Genomic DNA, 24053 nt, shown 5'->3' with positions numbered 1-24053 from the left:
CTCAACAAGATCGCTCTGAATCAGCTGAAGCGCCAGTGTCGTCTGGAACTAAGCTCACAGTCTGGTGAGAGGGCTGAGCCCTGGGCCAGGGGGGTGACTAAAGGGGTCTATGCTGAGGCAGAACTTGGATTTTTCACCCCTGCTGAGAACCAGGTGGTAGGTTCAAGTAGAAGTGGCCCAGGTGGGGGAGGGGCACAGGCTCACCAGAGCTAACAACCACAACACAAAGCTGGTTGATTAGCAAGTTGGTCTGGGGTCATCTAAGGACCAGGGAACAGGCCAGGCGAGTGAAGAACCTGATCCTCCTTAAATCATACCACCTGGGACTTCTTAAGCTTGGGATACTGCAGCCTGGAAACAGTGCCCCACTTTAAGGAGCTGACAGAGAAAGGTGAGGACCATAGAAAGTTTCTTCAGTAACAAGGAAGACCGAGGGGCACCCTCAGAGGAAGATGTCAACATCAGGGCCTCTATATCTAAAGCTTCCAAGAAAAATATGAATTGGTCTCAGGCCATAGAGGTGCTCAAAAAGGACTTTGAAGATAAAGTTAGAGAGGTAGAGGAAAAAATGGAAAGAGAAATAAGGGTGATGCAGGAAAGACATGAAAAAAAAAGTCAACAGCTTGAAAAGTCAAATTGGCCAAATGGAAAAGGAGGTACAAAAGCTCTCTGATGAAAATAATTGCCTAAGAATGAGGATTGAACAAATGGAGGCCAGTGACTTTATGAGAAACCAAGACACAATAAAGCAAATCCAAATGAATAGAAAAATAGAGGGCAATGTGAAATATCTTCTAGGAAAAACTGCTGACCTGAAAAATAGGTCCAGGAGAGATAATTTGAAAATTATTGGTCTACCTGAAAACCATGATCAAGGAAAGAGCTTAGACATCATCTTCCAAGATATTCTCAGGGAAAATTGCCCTGAAATTCTAGAAGCAGAAGCTAAAATAGAAATTGAAGGAATCCACTGATCACCTCCAGAAAGAGCTCCCAAAAGGAAAACTCCTGGGAATATTATAGCCAAATTCCAGAGCTCTCAGGTCAAGGAGAAAATATTGCAAGCTGCCAAAAAGAAGGAATTCAAGTACTGTGGAGCCCCAGTCAGGATAGCACAAGATATAGCAGCTTTTACTTTAAAGGACTGGAGGGCATGGAATATAATATTCCAGAGGGCAAAGGAAATGGTATTACAACCAAGAATAATATACCAACAAAACTCAGCATAATCTTTCAGCGGAAAAAATGGGACTTTAATGAAAAAGAAGACTTTCAGATATTTGTGATGAAAAGACCTGAACTGAATGGCAAATTTGTCTTTCAAATACAAGACCCTAGAGAACCAAAAAAAATTGGGGGTGGGGGACATACCTGGGGTCGTACAGTGGGCGACTGTTGTGTCCGAGGCCAGGTTTTAGCTGGTATCCTCCTGGGTCCAGGGGTGATGCTTTGTCTACTGTGTCACCTAGCTAGGTGATGACATCTTTAGGGTTAAATTGAGGGGTGAAGGGAATGCACTGGGGGAGGGGGAAGGGCAGAGGTGAAATCCTACATGAAAGAAACAGGAAAAGGCTTATGGAGTGGGGGAAGAGATGGGAGAGGAACAGGGCAGTAAATGAATTTTACACTCATCAGAAAAGGCTCAAAGACCTTAAACTCATCTGAGCTGCCTCAAGGAGGGACTAACACATACCCCCAACTGGGTGGAGTAATCTATTTAATCTGGGCAGTAAATGAGCCTAACACTCATCAGAATTGGATCAAAGACCTCAATCTCGATAGAACTGGCTCAAGGAGGGAATAATGTACACACTCAATTGGGTGGAATAATCTCTCTAACCCTGCTGGAAAATAGGAGGGGAAGGGGATAAAGAGAGAGAGGCAAAAGAAGGAAGGGCAGAGTGGTGGAGGGGACAGACAAAAGCAAATCCCTTTTGAAGAGTGATAGGATAAAAGAAGAAGGATAATAGAATAAATATCATGGGAAAGGGAATAGGATGGAAGGGAAACAGTTAACAATAGTAATCATGAAAAAGAGAAAAGGGGGGAAAATTGTACAAAAAATATTTATAGCAACTCTTGGTGGAGGCTAAGAATTGAGAATCAAGGGATGTCCATCAATTGAGGAATGATGGAAAAAGGTGTGCTATATGAGTGTAGTGGAATGGTCTTGGGCTACAGGAAATGACAAACAGGATGATCCCTGAAAAACCTGGAAAGACTAATGAACATTGATGTATAGTGAGGTGAGCAGAGCTGGGAGGACATTGTGTGTAGTGACAGCAGTATTGTTCAGTGAGCAATTGTGAATGACTTAACTTACTCTTAGCAATGCAATGAACCAAGACAATCCCAAGGAACTAATGAGGAAGCTTACTATGCACCCCCATAGAAAGAACTGATAAAAATAACACTGGTGGATTGTACATATAAAAACTGGTTGTGATCTTATGGAGTGGGGGAGGAAAGGGAGGGAGGGAGGGAGAAAAATTTGGAACTCTAAATCTTATGAAAATGAATGTTGAAAACTACCCTTACATGTAACTGGGAAAAATAAAATAAATGTTTGTTGCTAAAAAATACAAACACACACACACAAAAACAACCCACAAACTATTTTCTCACATTTCCTTCTTATTCTCTTCCCAGTATAAGTTTTCTACTTTAAGAGAGAATTCTTGGGCAGCTAGGTGGCACAGTGGATAAAGCACTAGCCCTGGAGTCAGGAGTACCTGAGTTCAAATCAGGCCTCAGACACTTCACACTTACTAGCTGTGTGACCCTGGGCAAGTTACTTAACCCCAATTGCCTCACTAAAAAAAAAAATTAAATTTAAAATTTAAAGAGAGAATTCTTGGGAAAGAGATTTCCTTCTAGTGTCAGTTTAGAAACACCTCTGGTTAGAGGACCCCAAAGGTGGCACCTTAAGAATTTCATAGAATCTGGGCATGACTAATGATTCTTAAAGTTCATGGTTATGGAGGGGGTAAGGGGGAGAGCAGGAATTGACCTTACAGAATTGCATGCTCACGCACGCACGCACGCGAGCGTGTGTGGTTTGTGTGTATGTGGTTTGAAACTTCCTGGTTGAGTCTTTGCATTAGCTTTTAAAATTAATATTAAGATTATTTTAAAAAGATCTTCCTGTTCATGATTCCACGAAATACCTACATAAATGTTTGCATGTGGGTACATAAATAGTGCTGGAGAAATAACATTCTGTCTTCTGGTGGTTTTTTGTCTCCCAAGAATTAGTTCTGCTTAACACATTTGGAATGATATTGATCAGGTAACAGTCAGGGCCTCTAATCAGTGACTTCATTTATATAGTACCTCTCTATCCTGCTTCCTTCTGTACACTGTGACCTTTGGCAAATCATTTAATCCCTGTGATCCTGAGTAAAATGAGGGCCTTGGAATAGAGAGAGACTCTAAGGTCTGTCTCTTACAACTTTGAACTTCTAATGCTGTGATTCTTATGGACTGTTGACTTATGAGGGGAATCTGCTTTTCTTGTCTCTAGATTGTAGTGACACAGCATCTTGATTGCTAGTTAGACTAGGCAGTTTTCTCTTTTCTCTTTCCTTTTTACCCTTTGGTTAGATTTGCAAGACTATATAGCTACTTAGTATAATGGATAGAGTATGGGCTCTGGAGTCAGGAAGACCTGAGTTCAAATCCAGCCTCAGATACTTCCTAGCTGTGTGACTGGGCAAGTCACTTAACCTCTATTTTCTCTGTATAGCACCCACTTCACAGGGTTGTTGTAAGGATCAAATGAGGTAATAATGATAAAGCACTTACCACAGTACCTGGTATAGAGTAAATGCTATATAAATATTAGCAAGCTCCAGATCTCATCTTTCTTGCATCACCCTCATTTTCTCTTTCCATTTTTTCCTCTACCTCTCTAATTTTATCTTCAAAGTCCTTTTTGAGCACCTCTGTGGCCTGAGACCAATTCATATTTTTCTTGGAAGCTTTAGATATAGGGGCCCTGATGTTAACATCTTCCTCTGAGGGTGACCCTTGGTCTTCCTTGTTACTGAAGAAACTTTCTGTGGTCTTCACCTTTCTCTGTCGGCTCATCTTGCCTTTCTTTTAGCTCCTTAAAGTGGGGCACTGTTTCCAGGCTGCAGTATCCCAAGCTTAAGAAGTCCCAGGTGGTATGATTTAAGGAGAATCATGTTCTTCCCTTGCCCAGCCTGTTTCCTGGTCCTAGATGACTCCAGACCAACTTGCCAATCAACCAGCTTTGTGTGTTGTGGTTGTTAGCTCTGGTGAGCCTGTGCCCCTCCCCCACCTGGGCCACTTCTACTTGAACCTACCACCTGGTTCTCAGCAGGGGTGTAAAATCCAAGTTCTGCCTTAGCACCAGTATAGACACTTGTACTCTCTCCCCTGCCCAGGACTCAGCTCACTCACCAGACTGTGAGCTTAGTTCCAGATGACACTGGTGCTTCAGCTGATTCAGAGGCTCTGGGGGGTCTCCTCTGGTGAAGCCTTCCTGGGACTGGATTTGTGTCAGGGTGACTGTGGGGTTGGGCTCGACTGCTGTATCAGCACAGCAGCTCCCTCCTTCTGACCTTGCAAGCCGTTCTTGGTTAGAAGATGATTTCAGCACATTCTTCTGTGAGTTTTGCTGCTTCGGGCATTTTCCTATGGCGTTATTTGGATGTTTTTTGGAGCGATCGTGTCATGAGTTCAGGAGCTCACTGCCTTTCCTCCTCCATCTTGGCTCCGCCCCGGAAGAATCCAGATCTAATCTTACCTTTTCTTGTTGGGTGGCCTCTGTTACTGACCAGGAGAGTTCTTTCCTCTACTTTTACACATAGGTCTAGAAATCCAAATCCCATTCTTAGATACCATATTTCTAATCAGCTTTTCAGTTCCCACATCTGCCTTTTTAAATGTTTTTATTTATGTCCTTTTTTTGTTTTTGTTTTTTTAGTGAGGCAGTTGGGGTTAAGTGACTTGCCCAGGGTCACACAGCTAGTAAGTGTTAAGTGTCTGAAACCAGATTTGAACTCAGGTCCTCCTGAATCCAGGGCCAGTGCTTTATCCACTGCGCCATCTAGCTGCCCATTTATGTCCTTTTTTAAAACCTCACTATATTTTCCCCCATTATCCCTCTCCCTCCCTGACAACCATCCCCTATAATCTGCCTTTTCTAATTAGCTAACCTATACTAAATATTTTGTGACCTTAAAAATGTTAGCTCTTATTTATGCCCTTTTTAATTCTAACATTCTGTGTTTCTGTGATTTTAGAATTCCTCATTAAAAGTAAAACAAATTGTAAAGAATTAATTGTTATTTGAGGTTTTTATGCCTTGGCACGCACTGGCCTGGGGCTCCGCAAACCACACAGTACTCCACCCACTGGTTGTAGTTGTTGCCAGGGCTCCGGCACCTCACATCATCACCACTCGCCAACACCTACATGGGCCTGGCAAAATTGTAATGATTGGAAGCCTAGTGAGGGCAGTCATGTGACTGTCAGAGCGGCCATCCCATTGGCTGGGGCTGTGTGGGGTGTTTTCTAGGTTTGGGGGAGGAGAATTGGGCATTCTGGGTGGAATCTGGAAAGCAACAGGCGTTCTGCTGCGTATTTTCAGCTGATTCCTGGGCGGTGGTATTTTTTCAGGTATTATAATTTCCCTTTCCCCATTTTATTTCCTTTCCCTTGATCCTACTGATCCTGTTTGTGTGGTTTTTTAAAGTTCGTTCTTGTTAAAATAAATCTTGTTCTGTTTTGAGGGAGGCTGCCGGTCTCCTTCCTTACCCCAATATTGCGGTGAGCCGCTTAGCTAGCACTCCCCAATTAAAAATTGGTCCCCACAAAACAAAATAACAATCATAGAGAACTCTTTTGCTTGCATATGTTAAAATTTGATGATGTATGCAAAAATTCCAATTTGCACACCATCCTTCTAGGAATTTTTTCTGTAGTCTGTAAAAGCAAGACACAGCTCTATTAATACTTCCATGTTTATTGGTTGGCATTGTCTACTTCATTCTTATTTCCCCCTTAAGATTGTGTATGGATGTTCTCTTCTCAAGGTCATAGTTTCTGGTACAGTTGTAACCAGGGTAGTGCAGCTGGGCCCTCTGCTGAAATTTAGAGGATTCTGACAGTATTTGTACTCATTCTGTAGGTGGGAATAACTGAATTCTCAGCGCCTGTTTGGAAAGACCAATTAGTTAAAGCAGGAAACTACCAAAAGGCAGATTCTTTCTTCACTAGCCCACCCCACCCACTCTAGGCAAGCCTCCTTTTTGCTAGTGCCCCTCATATTCTGAATTTTGCCTCATGGGATAGATGTAGTGCTGAGGTTGATGTCTCCCTGGATACTTACCCATAGTGCTTTGTGTTCCCAAGGCCATGAGTTCTTTCCTTCCCATTAAGATCTGCCTCCTCCCTTCCAAAGAATGAGGGAGGAAGGGAAGGAGGAAGGGGGGAGGAGAGAGAATGAGAATGAATGAATATATCTTGAAAAAATGCTGTTATGGTACTTTGCTACTTTTTCCTGGACTTGCTTTGTGGAACCTGCACCAATGTTGGAATTGCTAAGTATGACTGGCATCTGGGTCAGGTCCTTAGATGGAGGCACTGAAGGAAGCTTGGAGCAGGGGTCTTGGTGTCCTGTTTGATTGCATTAACAGAACTCCTGATTTTGTCTCTTTAGGATTGGAACACTACCTGGGACACTAACAATCCGGACTTCACCAAGTGCTTTCAGAACACAGTCCTGGTATGGGTGCCTTGTTTTTACCTCTGGGCTTGCTTCCCACTCTACTTCCTCTATCTCTGTCGACACGACAGGGGCTACATCCAAATGACCCATCTCAACAAAGCCAAAACTGTAAGTGCCTATGATTTTTGTTGTGAGTGTGTTTTGTGGAGGGTAGAAGTGGTGTGAGGGAACAGGCAAGTTGAGGTCAGCAGCATATTCTTTAATTTTTTATTTTTTTGTGGGGCAATAAGGGTTAAGTGACTTGCTGAGGGTCACACAGCTAGTGTCAAGTGTCTGAGGCCAGATTTGAACTCAGGTCCTCCTGAATCCAGGGCTGGTGCTTTATCCACTGCACCACCTAGCTGCCCCCAGCAGCATACTCTTTTTTTTTTTTTTTTGAGCGGGGCAATGGGGGTTAAGTGACTTGCCCAGGGTCACACAGCTAGTAAGTGTTAAGTGTCTGAGGCTGGGTTTGAACTCAGGTACTCCTGAATCCAGGGCCAGCGCTTTAACCACTGCGCCATCTAGCTGCCCCTCCAGCAGCATACTCTTGAGAGGATTTAGTTCTTTCCATTCCATGGGCAATAAAATTTCAGTTAATTGAAACTCACGTAATAAGAATCCTAAGGCAGCTAGAATTTAAAAAAAATAGTTTATTGCTACATTTTGTTTTGATATTGCAGTCATTTCTGAATATATATATGAGTATATATCTATCTTTATCTATATCTATATCCCTCCACCAGGCTTTCCCTTATAGCAAACAAAACCAATGAACTTGCTGCCTCCTATAATAGCTTTAGTCAGTCATCAAGCAATTATTAAGTGCACTGTGCTAAAAACTGGGGAAAGAAGGTAAAAAACAATGCCTACCCTCAAGAATCATTTGTTCTAATTGGGGAGATAACATATAAATAACTAGGTATATACAGAACAGATGAATGTAATTTGAAAGGGGAGGCAGTGGGAAAGGCATACTGTAAAAGGTGGGATTGGAGCTCAGTCTTGAAGGAAGACAAGTAAACCAAGATGAAGTGAGATGTCTTATGCAACACTCCACCCATAGTCTACCACCTCTCCAAGGAATGGAGGGGAGTACATTTCTGCTTTTTCCTACCCCCCCCCCCCACCCGCGGCCAACCTTAGTCCTTATAATTACACAGCATTCAGATGGTAGGTGGAATTTTTGTTTTGGCACAGCTTTAAAAAGAGATGCCATTGACAAGAAAACAACTTCATCAAAGAATTTATTTAAGAAAACCCAATACTTTCTATGGCATGTCCTGAAGTCAGTATACTTTTATTTTAATTCCCTGTGTCTAATATGTCTCTGTTCCTTCTCTAATAGTAATAGATGTTAAGATTGATGCTGGGGGCAGCTAGGTGGCGCAGTGGATAAAGCACTGGCCTTGGATTCAGGAGGACCTGAGTTCAAATCCAGCCTCAGACCCTTGACACTTAACTAGCTGTGTGACCTTGGGCAAGTCACTCAAACCTCATTGCCCTGCAAAAACCAAACCAAACCAAAACAAAACAAACAAAAAAAGATTGCTGGTGAAGACCTTCAAGGTCTGGGTCATTAAGGACAAGGCAGTTATGTATACTGGTTCTCTTTACTCAATAAGCAGGGATGGTGGACCTTAAAAGGTTTTCAACAAGAAGTTAAAGTGAAGGGAAGTTTCTGAATAATCCTTGTACTGAAAATTAACAGGAAGGACTTCTTTCTCTCCTCAACTTATTACCTAAGTTAACTGAGGAGTGAAACTATGATTTGGGGACTTGATTGACCCTTGCATTGAAGATTGTGCCAAACCTCAGGTACTTTGAATATCTGTGGGTAGTAGGAAGGTTGTAGAGGTCACAGATGAATATTTAGAAATCTTCTTGATTTGAAGCACTTGGCCAACCCTTTCCTGATTCCCAGTCCATACCCCTACACTCTAGAAGGTTATCTCACCCTTCAGTGGGAGAGGGGAAGGAAGCTAGACAAAAGGATTGCTTGATCAACTTTGGGTAAATTGCTTGCTTATCTTCACGATCTTTTACTTTGTTTTGTTTTTTGTGAGGCAATTGGGGTTAAGTGACTTGCCCAGGGTCATACAGCTAGTGTCAAGTGTCTGAGGCCGGATTTGAACTCAGGTCCTCCTAAATCCGGGGCTGGTGCTCTATCCACTGCACCACCTAGCTGCCCCTCTTCACATCTTTTAAGGTTTGTGAAAGATGGTTTGATGCAATGGATTTTGGAAATCTTCTCCCTTACCCCTTCTTGCAGAAGAATTTTGTTTTAAAAATACATGTTTTGGGTCCTATATTTTTTTCTTTTTCTTTTTCTTTCTTTCTTTTTTTTTTTTTTTTTGGTCCTATATTTTTCTACTGTAATTTAGTCTTGACATATTTTAGGCTGCTGTAGGAGAAACTCTGCCCTCTGTTGATCACTTTTGGGGAACCATGCTCTTGCTTGACCTAAAAGTAGTATAGCCTTTGTATTTGAATATGGATTGTCTCTGGCTCCAAGTCTGCATTCTCTGTATGAGCTTGCCTCATTTCAACTCTGCTCCACTCAGCTCTTACAGGAGATCTGGCTGATCCCTTTAATAGAATAGACCCTAGTCCTGGGCCTTAGACCTGCAGTAGCAATGACCTCATCGGATGGTTATCAGTGAGATGTACAAATACACCAGCCAAAGTGTATTCCCTGAAACCCGGCAAAGAGATGTTGTCACATTCATCAAGGAGATGTCATCACTGTTTTGACTATATTAGTGGGGGGATGTTCTCACTTCTTCAGGGTATTGTCTTTCCAAGTAGAACAAAGGCCTCATCTTTTTTCTTAAAGTGACCAGGTTCTCCCAGTCACATTCTCTTAAATATTTAGGGTCAATCCTTTCCTACTAAATCTGCTATGGTAAATCTACTCTGGAAGTTTCCTAACTCATTAGGATATATATCTGCCATTATTCTTCCCATTATTCTCCCCATTCCCTTTTGCTGTTCTCCTTAGTCGATGTAGGTAATAATCATTTGTGGACTGACTGGACCCTGGTTACCATCTCCACCCCCACCCCCTATAAGGAACGTAGATGGGAAACAACAATAGTATAAAAATGTGTTTCTCTTGCAGGCCTTGGGCTTTTTGCTATGGATAGTCTGCTGGGCAGACCTATTCTACTCTTTCTGGGAAAGAAGTCAGAGCATTTACCGGGCTCCAGTGTTTCTAGTCAGCCCTACACTCCTGGGCATAACAATGGCAAGTATGAACTGTCTTGTGTTGGTCCTTGCTGGGTGAGAAACATGATTTTAGGGGAGAAGAGCAATTTTTTCTGACTCGAACTAATGTTCCCTCTTAGTTTTCTTACGTCTTCCTCCCTCAGTCTCAGTCATCCTTATCCTGTTTATTTTGAGCCTTTCTCTATTGAATATCTGTTCTTCGCATAATTGCCTAGTTATCACTAGGATTTATCCTGCTGTGGGGAAAGGAGCAGGAATGGCTGAGAATTGAGCAAATCTGCCAGACATAGAATAATTTCATCCTTCCACACATCCCTCTATATGTGTATTAGAGTAGTAGGAAAAGACATAATTTTTTTTGGGGGGGGGCACTGAGGTTTAAGTTACTTGCCCAGGGTCACACAGCTAATAAGTGTCAAGTGTCTGAGTCTAGATTTGAACTCAGGTCCTCCTGATTCCAGGTCTGATGCTCTATCCACTGAGCCACCTAACTGCCCTTAGTTCACTTTTCTTTCTTTCTTTCTTTCTTTCTTTCTTTCTTTCTTTCTTTCTTTCTTTCTTTCTTTCTTTCTTTTTTTTTTTTTCGGGGCATTGAGGATTAAGTGACTTGCCCAGGGTCACACAGCCAGTAAGTATCAAGTGTCTGAGGTCGGATTTGAACTCAGGTCCTCCTGACTCCAGGGCTGGTGCTCTATCCACTGCACCACCTAGCTGTCCCCTTCAGTTCACTTTTTAAAAAATTACCAATGAATGTTGTCTTAACAAAACAAAGTATAGTCTTGGAGAAGGGTTAAACAGAGTGACACTCAACTCTCATCACTGTTCATCAGCAGGCATTTATTACGCACTTACTGTGTGACAGGTACACTAAGTGTCGGGGATACAAAGAAATGCTTAAAGTCGGGAGATGGAATTTTGTGTTGAGTGAACCACTGTCTCCATTTAGATCATAGTTTCCCAGGCCAAAGTGCTAAAAGCCTGGCCAAGTATATAAATTCTCTGCTGTAGACCACTCTCCTTTTTGTAGTCTCTGTTCTGTGGTTCATAAGTAGGGGACCAAGACCTGAGGAGGAGGAAGAACTCATATTTTTTTTTCTTTTAAGAAATATAGCTATTCAGTAGTCATAGTTTTGTTTATTAGTAAAATTTTCTTGTTAATCAACAGTTGGGAAACATTGGTGGTGGTGGTGGTGGGGGAACTTATTTTGGTTCTCTTAGTCTGTTATATACCTAGATTCTCTTGGGGACTCCAAGAAACATGTCATCTTCCTAATAGTTTTCTCTCTGTATGTGTGTCTGTTTTGTGTTAATTTCTTTTCCAGCTGCTTGCTACCTTTTTAATTCAGTGCGAGAGAAGGAAAGGAGTCCAGTCCTCAGGAGTCATGCTCACTTTTTGGCTCCTTACTCTGCTATGTGCTAGCATTGTCTTTCGATCCAAAGTCCTGCATACCTTAAGAAAGGTAAATAGTTTCTTGGTCACTTCCTGTCCTTGAGTATTGTGACTTTCATATTCTTGGTATTTCATGGTGTGTGGATCTGAATAGTTTTTATAAATACAGGGATTCCCACCCTTCCCCCTTGTCCTCTGGAGGGCAAGGACCAGGTTGGGGGTAATACTTCCATATGGTAGATAGTACTTTGTACACCAGTCAGTTAATAGTAAACAATAATACAGGCCCATTCTGTGTCCTTTGGCAGGGGGGCCAACTCTTTCCCTTGGGTGGTGAAAAACTTGTCCTAGAATAACCTCTGTATGGTAAATTCCTGTTCTGTCTCTGAGATGAGAAGATGTGTTTACTTGTTTCTAAGTGTGTGCCCTTTTAAAGCCCAAGGGATTTAAAAAACATAGTCGTTGAAAAAAATGTTTTAAGTGAAAGGGCTCAGCTTCAGCTCATTAAAAAAAATTAGCAATAAATTTTGTCTTAACAAAGCAAAGTATTCAAAAGAATTAAGCAGAACTCTAGCTCTCTTTCTGTGAGGGTTTTTTTTTAAGTTTGGGGATTTTGGAAAATGGACCTACAAGTTCTTTGCTGTAGGGAATTCCTATTGTGGAAACTATCTGTGTCAAAACAGATTATCTCCTGTTCTGCAGATTACAGCCTTAGAGAATTATGTAGGACCCTGAGAAATTAAGGGACTTACCTAAGGTAACATAGTCAATATGGATCAGAGGTGAGATTTGAATACAGTTTTCCCAGCTAGCATTCAATCTATTATGTCACACTGTGTTTCTACAAGGAGTTTTCCTTATTTCTCAAATAGACTCACATTCCAGACCAGTAGTTCTTTGTGGTAGTTTCCAAAATTTTGGTTTTCACCTGAGAGGTTCATTTTGTGCTAGTGACATAGGACATAAATATACCACATGGAGTGGCTAGATGACACTGGAACGACTTTATTTTACCAAGCAGGACGTTTTTTGGTTGGAGGTGGTGAGGATCAGAGTTGGTGTGTTCTAGGTGTCTGTTCTTGCCTACAAATCTCCCTTTCCCTCAACACTCCTAAGAGTATTCTAAAAGTTGAATGTTTCTTGCCTTTTCCTCTCTTGTGTTCAGAGTGATGCAATCGATATATTTCGTGATGTCACTTTCTACATTTATTTCATCCTGGTATTGATTCAGCTGATACTGTCCTGCTTCTCAGACCAGTCACCCCTCTTCTCAGAAACCATTAATGATCCAGTAAGTATGAAGAAAAAAGAGTGTGTGTGTGTATATGTGTGTGTGTGCGGGAGAGTGGGTGCCACTCTTCTCCAGCTTCTCACTTTCTGCCCGAGGGTGATCATGTCAGTATGCTCAGGGTATCATGGTTTCTAAGACAACAGTATGAATTGGGGCAGGAGGGAGACAGCTCTTTCTCTTCTCTCCTGTGTGGGGTTCAAGGGGAATTTCAATTTTTTGTATGTGAAACATTGCTGGTTACCAGTCATCCGTGAACCAGAGATTTTGTAATGGAGCAGCTTTCTGGCTGCTGAGATACACTTGGGTTTGGCCTGGGTTGATTTGGACCTGGGCCCCACTGGCTTTGTGTGGGATTGATCATTCGATATGTGGGCATTTTAAATGGAAGGAAAAAAGGTTCTCTGGCGATGGTTTTTTTTTTTTTTAAAGAAATGTTGTAGCTAAGGTATCATGGGGGCAGGAGGGAGGAGGGACCTGGAAGCTCCTGGTCATAGAACTTCTGCCTGGAGACCTGGCTCTGCTGAGGAAATGAGCCCTTAGAGAGTTCAGTTAGGAGAGAGAGAGAGAAAGAAAACAGATGTTAGTGATCTAGAAGCACATATTAAGTGGCTATTTGCCTATGGCCATGTGCTGGGTAATGAAGAGTGAGTCACACATGACCCTGTGGATAATTAAAGTTTATACATGAGACAAATACACAGACAAGACCAAAAATATTTGTTGCTTACAAGCCATAAGTTTGTGATTAATGAAGTAGTGGGGGGTGGGGTGGGGAAGGGAAGAGGCACCTGAAATTTCATGCTCTGGCTGGGTAGCTTTAGAATAAATCATTATCTCTCTGCTGAGTAGTTCAGGAAAATTGAAGAGGGGTTGGGATTTTCTGAGTGCTGACCCCGTTGGAGATTAAGATAACAGAGTTTTCATGTCCTTCCTGAGTGCAGTGACAGGATATAAAGTAGAATTCATGTGGTTGTTTTTTTTTTTTTTCATTCCTTTCTCTTCTCTCCTCCCTCCACTTCCTATTGCCTGTATCAGGCTGGTGCCATTAGCTTTTGTGGTATTCTTTTGAAAGAATGAAGTTCTCAGTGCCCAGCCCTGGAGGGCAGAGACTGGAATGTGCAGGACCGGGGAATGTTCCCACCTCCTCTCTGTTTTAGAGAGGCTTCTGGAAACTCAGCTGGACCATGGAAGTTAACCTTAAATCCTGTATGAATGGCAGGTTGCATAGAAAGATGCATGGGGAATGGGGCTTTGGAGGAGAGAATTTCATTATTTCTAGGAACAGAACACCACCCCCCCAACCCCAAACACCCTTCTCAGTGGTGGCAGCCTCTGCTGATGCTAGAGTCTTGTCTCCCTAGAAGATTTTGCTCAAAATAGTGATGAAATTGGCCCAAGACAACACCTAAAGGGATTGACAGTTTTCATAGAGCAGGTAGAAGTTACTGTCCCTTGCTTTAATTGCTTCATTGATATCAGCCACGTTGGCAAATATTTGTGTAGGGTGGTAAATTTTTGGTGTTTAACTACACAGCTGGCTGAGCATATATTGTTTAGATTAGCAAGATCTATTCTGTTACTAGGCCTTTTTTCCCCTTTGGTTTTCCTCTTAAATAGTTTTGCCACTAGGACCATTTCAGTTGCTTAAGCATTTTTATAAGTACCCGCTACATAGAAAGCAAGTCCACATAGGTCATCTGCCACCTATTAAAAGCATTGCCTTCTGTTGTTAATTATCCTTTATATTTCCCTCATTTCCCTCATGAGCTCCATGAGGGCAGGGACTGGATACCTTTTAGTATCCAGTGCCTGCTTTATTATTACCAATAATAATAATAATATCAATAGTTGACCTTTATATAGTGCTTTCTGGTTTGTAATGTGCTTTGTACACATTTGATCATCACAACAGTCACTTCACAAGCCCTGCAGGTATTGTAATTTCCATTTTACAGATAGGGAAATAGGTTTATAGCGGTTAAGTGACTTGCTCTTCTTTATATAACTTGTAAGGGTCAGAGGTAAGATTCGAACCCAGATCTCTCTTGGCTTTTGCCACAATGTCACCCTGCTTCTTATAGTTGGTTACTGTTAAAAGCTGTTTCTCCACATGAGTATGTACCTATGACTCATTTTACCTCTCTGTCCCTGATTCAGCCTCTCTTTTGGAAATTACAGAGTTTTGTTTGTCTTGAAACAACATAGACCCCAAATTTTTCAATATTGGTGTGGTTTGTAAACATGTTTATTTATTCTCACACCTTCTAGGTACTAGAGAGGGTTCATTGCCGAGTCCAGAGCAAACGTTTTGTAATGATTTCGTGAGGAGGAATCCTTTCCATTTGTTCTCCAATCCTTCTTTACAATAGTAGGACTTGTGTAGAATCAATATCCAGGCTATAGAGGAGAGACTGTTGTTGGGCTATGAACAAGAATACTGGGTTCTGGTCCTGGCTGTTACATGTTGTAATAAATAACAACCTCATCTGGGCCTCAGTTTCTTCCATAGTGAAACAAAGGAATTGGACCAGATACTTTTTATTAAATTCCTGCCTGTCCTTTGTGCTAGGCTCTGGGAAGTTTAAATAAGACATGCATCCTGCCCTCATGGAGCAAAGGGTTAAGTAAGACCCTGGTTGGCCTTTCTGACTCAAGTGCCTCCCTACTCCAATCCGTCCTTCTGCCAAAAGTGATTTTACTGACATGCAAATCTGACCGTGTCAGCCTCCTATTAACAAAATACAGTGATTCCCATGACCATCAGGATCAACTATAAACACCTTCTGTTTGGCTTTCGAAGCTCTTTACAAACTGGCTCCATTCTCCCTTTCCCTTCTTATACTTGACTACTCTGAGAATTCTCTGATCTGGTATCACTGGCAAATGAGACAGTCCACCTCCTGACTCTGCCTTTTTCACTGTCTGTCCCCCACATCTAGAATACTCTTCCTCCTCATCTCTGCCTTGTTGGGGGTTCCCTGGCCTCTTTTAAGATGAAACTTGAATCTTACCTCAAGCAAGAGGCCTTTCCTGGTCCCTCCGAGCTACTAGTGCCTTCCCTCTGAGATTACCTTCTTTTACTCCAAGTAAAACGTATCCAATTGTTTGCATGTTGTTCCCCCTATTAGTCTGAGAACAAGGACAGTAATTGTTGTCTATCTTTGTATCCTTGGTGCATAGCACGGTGCTTGGTACATAGTAAGTGCTTAATAAATACTTGTTGCCTGCATTTTACATATTTATCACAGATATGTAGTATTATGATAAACAAATCAGAGAATTGCAAATTAAGTGATCTCTGAGGTCTTGAGTGGGAAAGGTTATTTCTTATCAGGAATCAAGGAATATTTCATGGAAAAGTATTTGAATTGTGCTTTTAAGGATGGGCAAAATTTGACAAATACAGAGGAAATGATAGGTATAAGGAACAGCATGAAAAAAAGACAACAGAATATTATTTCTGGGGGAAGTGAATAGTCCTGTTTGGAAGGAGTAAAATGTGTGGAGTAATGAAATGAAATCAGTTTAGAATTTAAAAAGGCCCATTGATTATGGAGAACTTTGAACATGAGACAAAGGAGATTTGAACTTTGTTGCATAGGCTGTAGCGAGCTATTGGAAATTTTTGAACAGAGGAGTAACAACTATATATAAGGGAAAGATCATTCTGCCTGTGATATGAAGGATAAGTTGGAGAGAAAGAAAGTTAAGGTAGGAAGACCGTTTCAACATTATTGTAATACTCTAGACAGGTAGTAATAAGAATTTACACTAATTTGCTATATGCTATACTACATGTACTATATACCAGAGTTTATAAACTATACTAATTTATACTAGGACTGAGGGAGTAAGAAGGAAGGGATAGGGATATTTGTACAGGAGAAGTTGTGGAAGTAAAATCAACATACCTTGGTAGCTGAACTCATTTGGGAGGCATTTGAGGAAGAGTCAAAAGACTGAAATTGAGGAGACTGGATGAACGGTGGTACTGACTGACAGAGAAGAGTTAATTCATCAAAATCTCTTTTGGAGAGGATGCTGGGAAGATGGCAGAGTAGGTCAAAAAACTTTTGGCTCTCCAGATTACCTCCACAAAAAAGAGCAGCAGAAATAAATACCAGGTAAAGCAGATGTCCTCCTAAGAAAATTGGAGAAGACCCTGTGTGAAGTGCAAACACCTCCAGGCTGACAAGCCCCGGAGGCAACTGGGTTGAGAGGCAGCCTCTGCCTTAGAAACTTTCATCTCACTGTGTGGGGGATTGACCATTGAGTAGGAGAAGATTGAAGAACCTTTCATTGCCAAGGAGCACCAAAGCACAGCTGTGCTGACCAGATGTGTGCTGGGCTATGACTGCTGGGAGAAGGAGCTGGTACACACTCGATGAGTACAGCAGTGAGGGGCAGGGGATCCTGTGAACTTGTGGGCACCTGTAGGAGAGTGTGGACAACCACTGGAGGGATGGCAGGGAGCAAGATCATTTGTGGTATGGTATGCCTGGGGGCCTAACCATGGCTTAGGAGTGAAGAGGAGAGCCCAAGGTTGGGCCCCAAGACACACCTCAGAAAATAACTGCTCAAAACAAGACAAAAAAATTAATTAATATGTTGATTAAAATGAGTAAGTAAAGGAGAAAGAATCTAACCATAGATAGTTACTATTGAGATAGAGAAGATCTGGGTTCATTATTCAGAGGAGGAGAATGGAGCTAAAAATCCACTCCTTTTTCAATGAGAAACGTCAAATAGTCTCAGCACAAAAAGAGTTCTTAGAAGAACTTAAAAAGGACTTTAAAAACCAAACAAGAGAGACTGAGGAAAAATTTGAAAAATTAATTAATTAATTAATTAATTAAAAAAAATCCAAGATAGTCAAAATTATAAAAAAAAAGTCAACCAACTTGAAATAAAGAACTGAAAACTTAAGGAAGAAAATAATTCCTTGAAAACTACAATTCGGCAAGGGGAAGATAATGGCATCCTAAGACAACAAGAAATCATAAAATAAAACCAAAAGAATGAAAAAAATAGAAGAGAAAATGAAATATTTCATCAGAAAAACAATTGATCTAGAGAACAGATTGAGGGGAAGTAATATAAGAATAATCAGACTACCTGAAAATTACAATTAAAAAAAGAATTTGGGGGCAGCTAGGTGGCGCAGTGGATAGAGCACCGGTCCTGGAGTCAGGAGTACCTGAGTTCAAATCCGGCTTCAGACACTTAACACTTACTAGCTGTGTGACCCTGGGCAAGTCACTTAACCCCAATTGCCTCACTTAAAAAAAAGGGGGGGGTAAGGGTGGGACTGACTTCTAGAGGGGTGGGTAGGGTAAGGAATAGGAGGTCAAGGTATTGGGTAGAAGTAAAGCAGAGGAGTGAGGAGGGATAGGGTAAATAGTGTGAGGAGGATAGTGAGGAAAAATAGGAAGGAGGAAAACATACAACAAGTAATTATTGCTTAGATTGTGAATGGGATGAATTTACCCAGAAAACAGAAATGGGTAGCAGATTAAAAATTTGAATTTTCAACAATATGTTGCTTTCAGGAAACATTACAAAAATGAGATACACACAAAGATAAAATAAAGGACAGGAGTAGAATTTATTATGTAAAAAAAGCAGGGATAGTAATCATGATCTCAGACAAAGTTAAAGTTAAAGTAGATTTAATTAAAAGAGAAAAATTGAGAAACTACATTATGTCAGCAATAGTATTCAGTGTTGTTTTAAACCATTTAAAATAACTAGACAGTAAAAAATACCTGAGCATATACCTGCCATAACAGACACAGAAACTATTCAAAGATCAAACCTAAAACCCTTTTTTTACAATAAACTCAGATCCAAATAATTGAAGTAATATTTATTGTTCATGGGTAGGTAAAGCCAATATAATTTTTAAAATGACAGTTTTTTATAACTAATCTACTGATTCAATGTCATACCAATTAATTACTAAAAAATTATTTTATTGAGTTAGAAAAAGTAATAACAAAGTTCATTTGGAAGAACAAAGGGTCACAAACTTCAAAGAAACCAGGAAAAAAGATGTAAAGGAAGTAGATTCAGCACTATCAGCTCTTAAACTATTTTATAAGGTGAGAGCATTGTTGAAGTATAGAATGGATAACATCAATGCTTTTAAATTACAATTTTCTCATATAAACAAAACTTATGTAGCCAATAATAGAAGGAATGCAAAAAATCGGGGGAAGAGCTTTCATAGACAAATCTCACAGATAGGAGGTGATTGTGTTGAAATATTGTTGTGGCGTAGGAAATGGTGAGCTGGTTGACTTGGAAACATGGAAAGACTTGGACTTGTGAAGGAAGATTCGATCCACCTTCAGAGAAGCAGATGATGACTAGAAATAAGCATAGAACAGTCTTACATATATGTGTATATGCACGTGTTTGTAGATATCATATCTATGTATCTATATATCCATGCTTAATTGCAGCCTTCTTTATGGTATGGGGGTACTGAGGGAGGAGGAACAACTAAAGTGAAAAAGTAGACAGCAGAGAACAAAAGAAAATCAACAAGGAAGCAAAGCTGGGCAGATTTGAAAACAATGTGTAGTATTCATTATATAGATTTTCTTGAAATGGAAGTTTATTGTTTTATATTGAATCCTCTCCCATGTTTTGCTGTGTACATGGCAACATTTTTCTTTTCTTTTTTCATTTTGTATTTAAGTCTAAAATAAACTTTTTAATTACCAAAAAAACCACCCTCCTGACAAAAGATTCAGAGAATGTGATTCTGCCTTCTCTGCCTCTTTGATGAATCTTACACCCTTTATTGGTGAGGACCTTTGGACCTTTTCCTGGTATTATTTTCTTCAAGCTTCCTCTACCAAATCTTTACTCTGTCTAGTTTTTTTTTTTTTTTTTTTTTGGAACTTGGGGCCCTCTTGGATTAGGCAGATTCTGAGCATGGTCTAGATAAAAAGTGGGAACCCTAGATCCCTGGGAAGATTTTATTTCTATTGACAACTTGTGGGCTTCCCAGTTCCCTGAGGTTAAGAGGTTAGAGGAAAGAGGAAGAGACGTTTGCTGAATGTCTGTATTTATATTTGACATTGCTAGTCTGCTGAAAATGACATCTGAGATTTTGTAATGAGGCTTGACTCAGAATTTTCTTTGAGCTCAGTTTCCTTTGGGGTAAGAAGTAGGGACGAAGGAGTGTATTGGCAGAGGAAACTGAGTTTACATTAACTTAAATATCCAAAATGTTAGGGTGTTAGGTTTTTTTGTGTGCAGAGACTGCTCATCTCTTATGTTTGTTTTGTCATGCATGCTTGACCAGCAGATCTCATACTGATGTCAGGCCATCTTAGCACACTTTCCTTGTACTTTTTTTGTGGGGTTATTGAAGTTCTTTTGAGAATTGGCTTGCTTTGATCCCCATCACCTAGCATAGTATCTGGCACACAGAAGGAGTTTAAAAAATGCTTGTTGATTGATTGATGGGTTGGTTCCCAGTAAACAGGTACATTGCCATAGCCATGCTATTTTTGCTTTCTTAAAATTAAATTTCAAACAGCCCCCTCAATCCTTACCTAGCAAAGTGATATCTAGCCCAAAGAACCACAAATGGTGCTGGGGCTGGAGAGGGAGGGAATTGTTCATGGGCATACAGATAAAGAGGTAGAAAGAACCTCAGAGGGGCAGCTAGGTGGCGCAGTGGATAGAGCACCGGCCCTGGAGTCAGGAGTACCTGAGTTCAAATCTGGCCTCAGACACTTAACACTTACTAGCTGTGTGACCCTGGGCAAGTCACTTAACCCCAATTGCCTCACTAAAAAAAACAAACAAAAAAAAACAAAACAAAAAAAGAAAGAACCTCAGATTGATTAAATGACTTGCCTAAAATCACCTAGTTAGCTAGTAGGTACTTTAGATTTGAGTCTTTCTCCAGCACCATGCTTGTGGGATCTTGGGCAAGGCAGTTAACTTTGGCTAAGCTTTCCCAGGAGATGGTTTCTTTCCTTTACAGCTTTAACATTCTCTGACTATAAGGGGCAGCTAGGTGGCACAGTGGATAGAGCACTGGTCCTGGATTCAGGAGGACCTGAGTTCAAATTCAGCCTCAGACACTTAACACTTACTAGCTGTGTGACCCTGGGCAAGTCACTTAACCCCAAATGCCTCACACCAAAAAAACAAAACAAAAAAACATTCTCTGACTGTAGAATGGAAACCCTTTAATTATAAAATAGTTGGCTTCTGAGAACCAGTGTAATGTACCTGATTTTGAAGTTGGGAAGACCTGGGTTCAAGTGTTACATCTGACACATACTGATAGTGTAACCCTGGATAAGTCCCTTAACCTCTCAGTGCTCTAGTCAGAAAAGGTCCGAACCTGTATTGGCAGAGGGTGCTTCCTTCCCCAGGAGTTCCCTATAACAGTGGGATCCTGGCTCCAATCCTTATACCTTTCCTCTGTGGCAGGAAGTTAAAAGACCTGTAACACCAGTCCTGTTAAAGGTTCCCACTGCATTTGATGGGCTAGCAGTGTTGGAAAGTAGTCACCCAGAGGGTGGGCAGAGAGGATTAATTCAGTTCATTGAGGTCCTGTAGAGAATCAGGAAGAGAATGTGACCTTTCCTGAATGAGTTGCTGAGTCATCACTGGAACAGGGAGGTTAGCCAGTATGGATGACTTGACATAAAAAGTGGTACTCCTCAAAATTCTCCATAAATCCCATAAATTGGTGACTTTCTTTATTCACTAGGCACTAAAGATGGAGCCCAGGAAGACCTGCTCTTTTAAGGGGAACCCCTCCCCCCCCCAAAAAAAAAAACCCAATGCAAAACCAAACCCAAAACAAAACAAAGCAACAGGGAGTTATATCTGGTGGTTTGCCTGTGGAGACAGCTTGTCTCCCTGACCCCTTCCCACTTCCCTTATAGGAGAGGAGTCGGCAAAGCCTTAAAGGTACTGCTGTCTCAGGGCTTCGGCTCAGCACAGACTCTGAGGCCACATTCTCCTGGGAGCTGAATTTAATGCTTAGTCACAGGCTTTAGTGCCTGTCCTTGGGAGTGCGTCCCTCGGAGAGCTCTTGCGTCACTGTGGCCTTAATCTAGGCTGTCCAGCATTCTTGTCTCTAACAGTTAGATGTTGTCTCTATCCTCCCTCTGCTGACCCCTCGCTGCAGCCCTGGAAATTGACTAAAGGTTTCGGGCCAGTGTGACAGCTGGCTAAAGACCGAGCGGACTCTTCTCTTGACCGCCTTCCCTCTCTTCCAGCCCACTCCCCCTCTAACCTCCCTTCTCATATTTATATGCCGTTGCTGTCAGGATATCTTACATGCAGCTGTGGGCATAGGCATATGGAGTGCATTTACTTGGAGGAATGGAAGTAGAAGCCAAACAGATTTATTTAGAATGGTCCTGTAAAATTTTGTTAGTTCAGAGTAGGACTTCTGCCCCAAATTGGTGGAAGTATTCAAACTCTAGACTATTCTAGAAACAAAAATGGTTTCTTTATAGCTATTATAACTGGCATTCATATAGTGGCATTAACGTTTGCAAAGCACCTCCTTTCCATGTATTAGCTTATGTGAGCCTCAGAACAACCCTATGAGGTAGGTTTTTTTAGGTATTATTCCCATTTTATAGATAAGGAGACCGAGACTTATATTAGTTAAGTCAGTCAGCAGGCATTTATTCAATGCCTACTTTGTTTTAGACACTGAGAATATTAAGAAAAAATGAAAGTCTCTGTTCTTTGGGAGGGAGAACAAGTATTTTTTAAGCATATACAAAATAAATGTTATGTAATTCCAGGGGAAAGACACTAGCAGCTGGTGGGGTGGAAGGGATGGTGGACTCAGGAAATATCTCATCTACTACCTGACACCTATCAGATTGGTTAATATGACAAAAAAGGAAAATGTTGGATGTTGGAGGGAATGTGGGAAAACTGGGACACTTGGTAAAGTTGTGAAACTGATCCAACCATTCTGGAAAGCAGTTTGGAACTATGCCCCCAAAAGGCTATAAAATTGTGCATACGTTTTGATCCAGCAATACCACTGCTAGGTTTATATCCCAAAGACATGCAAAAAAAAGTGAAAAGGACCTATTTCTACAAAAATATTAATAGCAGCTCTCTTTGTGGTGGCTAAGAATTGGAAATCAAAGGGATGTCCATCAGTTGGGGAATGGCTAAACAAGGCGTGGTATATGATTGTGATGGAATAGTATTGTGCTATAAGAAATGACAAGTAGGATGATTTCAGAAATTCATATGAGAAAGGCTTGTATGAACTGATGTATAGTGAAGTGAGCAGAGCCAGGAGAACATTGTTCACAGTGACAGCAATATTGCTTGATGAAGAACTGTGAATGACTTAACTATTCTCAGTGATACGATGATCCAAGACAATCCCAAAGGACTAATGATGAAGCATACAATCCACCTCCAGAGAAAGAACTGATATTGCCCGAGCACAGCCTGAAGCATGCTATTTCTCACTTTCTTTTATTTGAGTCTTGTACAAAATGACTAATATGGAAATGTCTTACATAATTGTACATATATAATGTATGAACTATTTCTGATTGCTTACTGCTTCAGGAAGAGGGAGAAGGGAAAGAGGGGAGGGAGAGAGAATTTGGAACTCAAAACTTGAAATAAAAATGGTAAAATGTTAAAAAATATCTTAAAAAATACCTCATTTAGAAGATGGTTGTTGAGCTGAGCTTTGGAGGAAATTAGGGATTCTAAGAAATGAGCTCAGGAGAAAACGTCTTCCAGAAACAGTCAAGCAGTTTGACCACGATCTGACAGTTGCCTATACAGATGGAATTCCAGCATCAGCAGTAATCGTATGCATTTATATGTTACTTTAAGGTTTATAAAGTACTTTCCTCTCAGCAGCTCTAAGAGGTGGATAGTGCAAATTATGATTTGTCCCCATTTTTAAAGGATGAAACTGAACTTCAGGGAGGCTGTTTAATTGCCCTTGGTGGAATAGCTTGTAAAGTATTGAAGCCACAAGTGGAATCTAGCCCTGTCCTAACTCCAGGCTCTGTGCCTGGAGGAATGTGAGGTCATTGAGATAAGTTAATTAAAATCAACGATTCAAATACACACATATACTCTGTGTGTGTGTGTGTGTATAGATGTGCATATACACATATGTAAGTATACGTACATATATTAATGCTTTAAATGGCCCTGAGACTTTTGGAACATAAATACACAACCATACTTACCATAGAATGGACTTTAGAGATCATTTAGTTCAACTTCCTCATTTTACAGCTAAGGAATCTGAGACCCAGACATATTATGACTTTCCCTTAGTTCCTTAGCTAGTTAGTGGCAAACACAGGACAGCAACCTGTCTTTGGTTCCCAGTAATAGGGTATTTTACCATTATGCCTTATTGC

General features: G+C 40.9%; 1 protein-coding gene across 1 annotated transcript in view; it reads left to right on the top strand.

Moving 5' to 3' along the window:
- ABCC1 (ATP binding cassette subfamily C member 1) overlaps positions 1 to 24053 on the top strand; it is a 155500-nt gene that overhangs the window by 43484 nt on the left and 87963 nt on the right. The window contains exons 2-5 of the mRNA XM_043979082.1: positions 6689 to 6865; positions 9858 to 9983; positions 11287 to 11424; positions 12520 to 12645. Coding sequence (XP_043835017.1) covers positions 6689 to 6865; positions 9858 to 9983; positions 11287 to 11424; positions 12520 to 12645 — 567 coding nt within the window. The remainder of the gene's footprint in view (positions 1 to 6688; positions 6866 to 9857; positions 9984 to 11286; positions 11425 to 12519; positions 12646 to 24053) is intronic.

The sequence above is a fragment of the Dromiciops gliroides genome, chromosome 1 (assembly GCF_019393635.1).
Source record: "Dromiciops gliroides isolate mDroGli1 chromosome 1, mDroGli1.pri, whole genome shotgun sequence".
Lineage (NCBI taxonomy): Eukaryota > Metazoa > Chordata > Mammalia > Microbiotheria > Microbiotheriidae > Dromiciops > Dromiciops gliroides.
The sequence above is the reverse complement of the archived record's forward strand: the minus strand, read 5'-3'. Positions and strand labels throughout refer to the sequence as shown.